The following is a 9,356-nucleotide window of genomic DNA, read 5'->3' on the forward strand; positions in this document are numbered from 1 at the left end:
ACCGGCTGGATCGAGCCCAGCGGCGTCGCTCACCGCCCGCATGCGCAGAGCGAAGCCACGCGCTGCCCCCTCCCCGCGACGGCCCCTCGCGCCGCGTATTCTCCCCCTCTGAGCGGCCCCGAGCCCAGCTCTTCGGTCCGCCCCCTTCGTCGCCGGGCGCGCGCACCGCGCCCGCAAGCCGCAGCCCATTCTCCAAGGGCGCCGGCGGGCTCGCGCGACGGGAGGAGGGGGCGGGGCAGAGACGGCGGCGGCGTTTCGGGTTGGGCGGCGGGAAAGGCCCGAGAGCCAATAAAGGCGCCGCTTTTTCGCCGCGCGCCTCCTCCCGCCCCCCCCCCCCACCCGCGGGGCCCTCAGCCTGGCCCGCAGAAGCCGTCGCCGCCATTGGAGGGGCCGCGCCCGCCCAGGGGTCTGTCCGCGCGCGGAGCCGCCGCCCCCCGCCCGACTGGAGCAACGGTAGCGAGAGCGTGCGGTGAGTGCGGCGGCGGCGGCGGCGGGGGGGCTGAGACCCCCTTCGCCCTCCCCAAGGGCCGGGCCTTTCCCGCTGGGTCCTCCGCCCGTAGTGCGCTCGCGCCCCCCCCCCAGCACTTCGGGGCTCCCCTCCCCCCACGCGCCACCGGGCTGCTGTTGGCGGGGCCCCAGCCGGCAGCGCGAGGCGCTGTTGCCCCGTTGCGGGGGGTGAGCCGCGCGCCCGTCCCCGAGCCAGCGCAGGTCTGGTCCCCGCCGTTACCGTGTAACGCCGACCCGGCCCCCCTCCCCTCCTGAGCTGCCCTGAGGTTAACGGCGCTAGACGCTGCGGGCCAGCAGCGGAGGGGGAAAGCGGCGAGAGCTGTGGCCAGTAGGACCGCAGGCTGTGGAACCGGCGCGGGGTGGCCCCGAGCCCTGAGCGCGCGGCCGGCTGCGTTGCTCCCCTGGCGAGAAAAACAAACACAACCAGAGGCCAGGCACAGCTGGGTTAGAGAACTGCAAACTTTGCCTGGAGTTGAATAATCTAGGCCGGGCTCTGCAACCTGCGGCTTCGGTCCTGCACGGGGGTCTTTACGGACTTCTTTGTGGCTTCTAAGGCTATAAATGCAAAGTTGTTTTTTTTTTAAATTATTTTTGGTAAACCGTGAATTCATATCTAAATAGCAAACGATATGCATGATCTCATAATTTTGGAGCGCTCCCCTTTTAATATGTGCCGGGTATTGTGAGATGTGATATTGTGTCTGTGTTTTGATTGTGTTGCTAATAAAGCGTTGCTTTTGAAAAGCAAAGGGAGGCTAGCGGCATTCCTGCCCTGCAGGGCAACATGCTTTTTAAGAAAGAGAATTGAAATTAAACTTGAAGTAAAATTGGTATAATTAAAGTGGGTTCAGGAGCGAAAGTCAGGAAGATAATGGTCCAAACACACGTGTAAAGTTTGAGGAAATAGAATATGTAAAAAGTTGTTGACCATCTTGAAATAAACATGTATTGCATTATCAATCACTGTGTGGGTAGTGTTCTAAAAACACAGGTTGCAAAAAGTATGGATTGATGTAATTTATTAAGGACCATCTTTTCTTCACTTGCATTGCAGCACTTAAATTATTTTTTGTGCTAAATTTGAAAAAAAGATTTTTCTTGCTATTTTGGTTGCTGACCACTGATCTAGCATACGGTAAATCCCTATTTATGCGATTTCAGCTTACATGTTACAAGTCAAAAGCAGTGAATGAATCTGAAATGGACACCCTAGATGTACATCATTCAGGTATATACATGAGTACATGTCTCTGGGGTTACCGGGGGTTGGCTGGAGTGCAGCTCTGCCTCCAGCCCCTCCCCGGCTCACCCATCTGGGAGAAGCTGTGCTGGTCAGCTCCCCAGCTGGGGCAGGGGGGGCGGGCGGTGGCAATGATGGACTGGCACGGCCACACTCTGACTTCCTGGAGATGGGGACAAACCAGCTGGGGGAGCCATGGGGATCAGGCAGTGTGGCTTCTCCTTGACTTTCCCCAGCTGGAGCAGCCAGGGCTGGAGCTGGCAGGCAGAGTGCTACTCCACCCAACTGGCTCACAGCTGCGCTGCTTTCCAGGATTCCCCCTGGCCAGGTGGCTCCCCTGGCGTGGAGCTGGCAGGGGTTCTAACACACACACACAATTTACACAAATTTTGATTTACGCATGGTTGCCTAGGAATGCAACCTGCACGTAAAGTTTTACTGTGACGTCCGTAGTCTGAAGTAGGCAAATTTCTCCACACCGTAGTCAGTGTCTGTATCTTCACAAAATAAAAAAGCAGTCCTGTAACACTGTAAAGACTAACAATTTATTAGGTGATGAGCTTTCATGGGACAATCTGAAGAAGTGGGTCTGTCCCACAAAAGCTCATCACCTAATAAATTATTTTGTTAAAGTGCTATAGGGCTGCTTTTTTGTTTTCCCTACAGCAGGCAGTTTTTAAGGACTCCTGGACTAGATCCAGCCCACCCCTGTGTTGTAAGGTGCTCTCTGCTACCCCCCATGCCCAGCAAAATCTGTCAACACTTTTATTGGCTGGAAACAATCCAATGGGAGCTGAGATTTTTTGCTGGAAGTAGGGGCCAGTGCAGCACAATTTTTCAGCTCCCATTGGATGGATTCTGGTCAGACGGAGCTGAGAGATTTTGCCGAGGGTGGAGCCACCTTGTGAGGCCCACCCCAAGCACAGAGAGCCACATGGAACAGCCAGTGGACTGGGCTGCTGGTAGGCAAGTAAGCCTGTCCAAGAGTGATGCTGGGTGGGAGCTGCTTAAGGAAGCACTGGCCGGACAGAGCCTGCCTCTGGCACTGCGGCCCACCTGCCTCCCAGATGCTACAGCCCCTCGTATACCCATCACTCAGGCCAGAATCCTGTCCTCTGCCCCAGCACCCTGCCCCAGGCCTGTTGACAAGGGGAAGGGGCAAGGGAGGCAATTGCACAGGGGCCCAGCATTTCAGAGAGTCCCAGAGCTCCTGGCTGCTACTGCAGCAGCTGTGGCAACCAGAGTCCCAGGCCTCTTTGAAACAGCACAGAAGCACCCCTCCTACTCTACAGGTCTCTGAGGGCCCAGCACTGTGCTCTAGCCCTGCCCCTTCCGCCTAAGGCTTCACCCCTGCTGGGGCACAGAGCCAGGCCCCCCCCCCACACACACACCTTGCACCTGGAGCCACGGTGGTTGTCAGCCCTGATGACCTACCAAAGATCACAACCCTCTCTTTCACTTAACTCCCTCTGTCCCCACACCCCCTCTTGTTCCCCATCTTCTACCCTGAGCTCCCTTCTGCACCCAACCTCCATCCCAAACCCTGCAGTCTCTCCAAAGAAAAATGTAGCCCTTGACCACTTTCCAAAATCTTGGAGGTAGCCCCTCTTCAAAAATTATTTCCCACTCCTACTCCAGTTAAATTTCAGTCTTTGAGTGAGAATGTTTAAGGCTAGGCATGGTCCCTTCTGCATTCTCTCTCCAGCTGGGGTTTCTTGTATGTGGAGAGATGGATGGTTCCTCTGCTCAAAGAAGCAACCTGCCTCCTACCTGCCCTTGTTTTCATCATGTATCCAGGCTGAGAAGCTGTAGAGCTACAACATATGCTGATGCTCCTGTGTTGTACAAAATCCATGAGGGAAGTCAGCATGTGAGAACAGTTAAGGCCTAGCTTGCTCTGGTACCTTGAGTGTTAGTCTTTCATAAAGGCGACAAACTTCTCCTTTGGGCAGGGCAGTAGATCAGAACAGTTACAATAGATGGCTTAGGCTGTATCTGTACTGCACTTCCATTAGTAAAACTTGTTGGTCAAGGATATGAAAAAGCATACCTTTAACCAACACATACCACCTCCATATTGGTGCACATAACAAAATTCGTTCTTCACATGATGGTCTGTGGTTGGGGTGTCAGGGTTGGAGGGGATGAGGGCTCTCACTGGTGGTGTAGGCTGTGGATGGGACTGGGGCTGTGGCATTAGGAGTGTGGGAGGAGCCAAGGGGTTTGGAGTGCTGGAGAGGTTTCAGTGTTCAATATTGAGATGGGAGTGCAAGGTCTGGGTGAAAGTTAGGTTGCAGGAGAAGGCGTGAGGTTGGGGTGTAGGGTTTAGCTGGGATGGGTCTCTTGGCTGGGAATTAGGGTGCAGGTTCTAGGAGGGAGTTAGGAATATAAGGTGTGAGGGGGGCTCAAGTCTGTAACTGGAGGTTGGGGTGCAGAGGACAGTTCCTATTTGGTGGTGGTAGGGAACAAGCGGCTCAGTGCTGCCCTGCACTCACTTGCAGGCCCCCGCCCCAATCCAGTGTCATTGCACATAATTCCTGACTGATGGGAATTATGGAGGATGGCATCTCCGCGTGATGTCAATGTGGGGACAGAGCTGGTATTTCTTTGTGCAGGAGGTTTTAGCCATGCCAGCGTTATTCCACACTCTCCCCCTGAGCAAAATGTATTTAATTTATTAAATTAATATATAAATTTGTTATTTAGAAAAAGTATGTGGATTTTGTGTAAAAGAAAATTTCAGATGGTGATGACAGTTTTTGTTACTGTCTTGAGGGTTTGTAACTGGATTGGCTTGATTTAACTGGGATTAATTTTTATTCTAGAAAACCTATATCAAACTAATTGAAAATGAGCAAAAATTTAAAAAGTAAATTTAGTATGTGATCTAAATGTGCAATGTTTTACCTCTATTGCAGGAATACGGAAGCTTGCTGTTTCAGATTTGTACTGCTGTGCAAGCTGCAACCTATAGAAAAACGGAAATGTTTCAGATACTGCGTAAAACACCAGAGCGTTTAGAATGCGATCACTGCAGTTTCAGAGGGACAGATTATGAAAACATACAAATTCATATGGGTACAATTCACCCAGAGTATTGTGATGACATGGATGCTGCTGGTTTGGGTAAACTTATATTTTATCAGAAAAGTGCAAAACTTTTCCACTGTCATAAATGTTTCTTTACCAGCAAGATGTATTGCAACGTTTATTATCACATCACATCACAGCATGCAGTGCCTGAAAAGTGGAATGAAGACCAGAAAGATCAGTTAGAAGCTGAGACTGAATCCCTGAAAAAAGCGCTCATTCAGGAGCCAGACAAAGCTGCTGTCTCCCCTGAGCCACACAAACCTGCTCATTCCCCAGAATCCCACAAACCTGACCCAGTTATTTCCCCCAAGCTTCAGAAACCAGCAGCCTCCCCTGAGCCAGAGGAGCTGGCCCCAGCAGTGTCTCCTGAACCTGAGAAGCCTGCCCCAGCGATGTCTCCTGAGTCCCAGAAGCCTGCACCGGCCACATCTGCTGAGTCCCTCAGGCATTCCCCAGCCGTGTCCCCGGAGCTCCAGAAGCCCGCTCCAGCCGTGTCCCCGGAGCTCCAGAAGCCCGCTCCAGCCGTGTCCCCAGAGCTCCAGAAGCCCGCTCCAGCCGTGTCCCCGGAGCTCCAGAAGCCCGCTCCAGCCGTGTCCCCGGAGCTCCAGAAGCCCGCTCCAGCCGTGTCCCCGGAGCTCCGAAGGCGTTCACCAGCAGTGTCCCCGGAGCTCCGAAGGCGTTCACCAGCAGTGTCCCCGGAGCCCCAGAAGCCAGCCCCAGCGGCGTCCCCTGAGCCCCGCAGGCGTTCCCCGGTGGTGTCCGCTGAGCCCCGCAGGCGTTCCCCAGCGGTGTCCCCTGAGCCCCGCAGACATATGCCTCCGACGTGGAGACCTGCTCCTGCTTTGTCTCCTGAACCCTGCAGGCCTGCTTCTACAGTTTCTCCGGAATCATGGAAGCCTGCTCCCTCTGTTTCTCCTGAACCCTGGAGGCCTGCCACTGCTATTTCTCATGAGCTACAGAAATCTGCTGCTGCTGTCTCTCCCTGGCCCCAAAAACCAGCCCCGGTGGTGTCCCCAGAGCCACGGCGGCCTGCCCCAGTGGTGTCCCTGGAGCCGCGGCGGCCTGCTCCTGATTCTTGGAAACCTTCATCCTTCTCTGAGCCCCAGAAAACTGCTCTTGTTTCATCTGAACCATGGAAACCCATCTCTTCTGTATACCCTGAAGGCTGGAAACCTGTTCTTTCTCCTGATACTTGGTTGCCTGGTCCCCCTGTTTCACCTGAACACCGAAAACCTAGTCACGCTGTTTCCTCTGAGGTTCGGAAGTCATCTTTGTTTTCTGATCTTCGTAAACCTGCTCCTTCATTGTCTCCTGATACTTGGAAACTTGGTTCTGACTCACGGAAGTCAACCTTCTTCTCTGAAACTCAAATATCTCCCCCTGTCGTTTCCTCTGAAGGACAGAAACGGGTCCTCTTCTCTGAATCGCGGAAAAGAGCCCTCTTTTCTGAGCCTCGAAAATCTGTTTCTGCTGCTTCAGCAGAGGTGCAGAAACGTGCTTTCATCACTGAGCCTCAGGTGTCTACTCCTAGTGGTGTTTCTCCTGAAGTCCAGAAACATTTCTCCTTTACTGAGTCTCAGAAACCTATTCCTTTCTCTCCTGAAGTCCAGAAACCTGCCTTCTCTGAGCCCCAGAAACTTACTGCTTCTTCCCCTGAAGTCCAGGAACATACTTGCTTCCCTGAGCCTCAGAAAGCTTCTCCTGCTGCCTCCCCAGACAACCAGAAACCTGTCCCCTTCACTGAGCCCCAGAAGCTTTCTACTGCTATTTCTCCTGAGGTGCAGAAACTTGCTGTCTTCACTGAATCCCAGAAACCCGCTCCTCCTGTTTCTCCTGAGGCACAAAATCAAACCACCCTCACCGAGCCACAGAAATGTGGTCTTTCTCCTGATGTCCAGAAGCATACTCTGTTTCCTGAGATTCAGAAATCTTCTCCTGCTGTTTCCTGTGATGTCCAGAAACATGCTCTTTCTATTGATCCCCACAAACCTGCTCCTTCTGTTTCCTCTGAGGTCCAGAAAAATGTTCTTTTTCCTGAGCCCCTCAAACCTGCTCCAGCTGTTTCCTCTGCACCCCAGACACCTATTGAATCTGATGAGAGTGATTTCCTATCTCAAAGTTTAGAAGACCAAAAAACACTGGATGATCTGTTGTCTCAGGAAGAGCAGTCAATCTTAGGGAAGGAGCCTTCAGAAGAGATGTATTCCTGCCCCCAAAAGAAGCCTAAGAAGGAAGACCATGAAAACTCTGATAATGAATTGAACAACAGTGAATGTGGAAAAACTGAGATGGATTCTGTGGAGGTAAAGGAGAACGAATTAAGTAGTGATCAAGAACAGTTTGATATGGAAACATCTGATTATAACAAAGAGAGCAAAGTAGATGCGTCAACTCCCATTCAGCCACAATGTGTACTACAGTTTACAGAAGAGAAAGAGGCCTTCATCTCAGAAGAGGAGATAGCAAAATACATGAAGCGAGGGAAGGGAAAGTATTATTGCAAAATTTGTTGCTGTCGTGCTATGAAAAAAGGTGCTGTTTTGCATCATTTAGTTAACAAGCATAATGTTCAAAGCCCCTACAAATGTAAAATATGTGGTAAGGCTTTTGTTTTGGAGTCCCTACTTAAAAATCATGTTGCAGCTCATGGTCAAAGTTTGCTTAAATGTCCACGTTGTAATTTTGAATCAAATTTTCCCAGAGGCTTTAAGAAACATTTAACCCATTGCCAAAGCCGTCATAGTGAAGATACAAATAAAAAGCATCTGGACAGTGTTGAACCACTTGAACAAATGTGAAGGTTTTTTTATGCTCAGTGAGTCTAATTTACTGAAATATGTAAATATTGCTGTATGCTAGCCAAGCAAGTAGTTTAGCCAATCTGACAAGTCAAAAGATGCATGGTTTATTGTACTGTGTTTAACTTGTCTTGTAACCATAGCTGTATTACTAAAAGGATTTATTATTCAGAAATTGTTCTAAAGATGCATTCACGTCCTGGCATTATTCATCAATAACTTCATACTTTATTCATCCAAGGTGCTATATTTCTGAAAGCAAAACAGGAGTGAAAACTAGTTCTGTAACGTTTATTGTAAAACATTCAGGCAATAAAGTAGAGGTGTGGCAAAAAACCTATATAATATTGCTGTGAAGACTGAACTTAGTTTTTCACATCTCTCTAGTGTCGTCTTAAAATGTGAAGCAAGTCTCAGTGAGAAGACCAGGAAAATTTAGTGTGATTGATCAGGCATGAAATGATGGTATTGGTTTTCTGGAATGCCCTGAGCTTGTGAATGAGTGTGTAGCTTTTGTTGAAAATTCAGTACTCACCTCTTTGAATTATTTGTCTCGGATTTTAAAAATGGCGAAGTGTGAAACTGTATTTTGACCATGTTTTAAGCATGTGCTAATACATAACATCAGTGGAATGTCATCAGATTTACCACACAAAATCAGAAGGTTCTCTTGTTGACTCTGGTATGCCAGAGAAAACTGAATTTCTTTTATCTGGTAAAATGTTATGCTTTAATCTTTTAATAAAAACCTAACTTGGAGATTGGGCATGGTTTTTGTCTACTCTTTCAAAGAAAAAAACTGTGGTAGTCCACTTTTAGGCTCAAATACATTTGAATAGAATCATTCGTTGCAGAATAAAACCAAAGTGTTTTTTCAGGTATTAGAAGCTTCTGTTCCTGGAAGTAAATTAGCTTAAACTCCCTAGTGTGTACTTTAGAAAGGAACAGTTAAAATAAGAGTAGGGGGGAAAAAACTTAGAATATACCATAGTAGTGAAGGCATACACTATTCCGTGTTTTGTCCCATTTGCATCTCTTTGGCCATGTCTGCACTTGCCCAAATCTTCGAAATGGCCATTATTTTGAATATTACTAATGAGGTGCTGATTACGTATTCAGCGCCTCATTAGCATGCCGCTGGCCGCGGCACTTCAAAATTGCTGCTTTTCGCTGCCGCACGACTCACCCAGACAGGGCTCCTTTTCAAAAGGACCCTGCCAACTTTGAAATCCCCTTATTCCTATCTGCTTATAGGAATAAGGGGATTTTGAAGTTCCCTGGGCTGTTTTGAAAAGCAGCCCTGTCTGGACAAGCCACGTGGAAGGGAAAAGCAGCGATTTTGAAGTGCCATGGCCGGTGACATGCTAATGAGGCGCTGAATATGTATTTCAGCACCTCATTAGTAATCTTCGAAGTGGCTATTTGCATGGCCATTTTGAAGATTTGGGCTAGTGTAGACGTAGCCTTTGTGTTTTATTTTGGGTGTTACTAACCTGACATTGCTCTTCTCCAACAAATGCAGTACATTTTCCTTAGCTGTCCTACCTGTGTATAAATTCACTTTCAGTCACAGATATTTATTAAAGTGTATTTTATTTCATTTTTCAGTGGTGGGAAGTCAACCTGGTACTTTCAATGACAGGCTGTACTGTATAGACAATAGCCCTCCATTACAAGAAGGAAATTTGCGATCTACCAGGCCATTTGTATATAGTTTT

General features: G+C 49.3%; 1 protein-coding gene across 2 annotated transcripts; it reads left to right on the forward strand.

Annotated features, from left to right (window-relative positions):
• Nucleotides 1-331: 331 nt before the first annotated feature.
• CHAMP1 (chromosome alignment maintaining phosphoprotein 1) lies at nucleotides 332-8,397 on the forward strand. 2 transcript variants are annotated; one of them, XM_074983213.1, is made up of 3 exons: nucleotides 350-469; nucleotides 1,669-1,735; nucleotides 4,666-8,397. In XM_074983213.1, exons 2-3 carry the CDS (start codon nucleotides 1,721-1,723, stop codon nucleotides 7,636-7,638), a joined length of 2,988 nt encoding a protein of 995 aa, XP_074839314.1. In that variant the 5' UTR covers nucleotides 350-469; nucleotides 1,669-1,720; the 3' UTR covers nucleotides 7,639-8,397. The 2 variants fall into 2 exon arrangements, with proteins under 2 accessions (XP_074839315.1, XP_074839314.1); XM_074983214.1 differs by lacking the exon at nucleotides 1,669-1,735 and having other exon boundaries at nucleotides 332-469.
• The last annotated feature ends 959 nt before the right edge of the window (nucleotides 8,398-9,356 follow it).

The sequence above is a fragment of the Carettochelys insculpta genome, chromosome 1 (genome assembly GCF_033958435.1).
Source record: "Carettochelys insculpta isolate YL-2023 chromosome 1, ASM3395843v1, whole genome shotgun sequence".
NCBI lineage: Eukaryota > Metazoa > Chordata > Testudines > Carettochelyidae > Carettochelys > Carettochelys insculpta.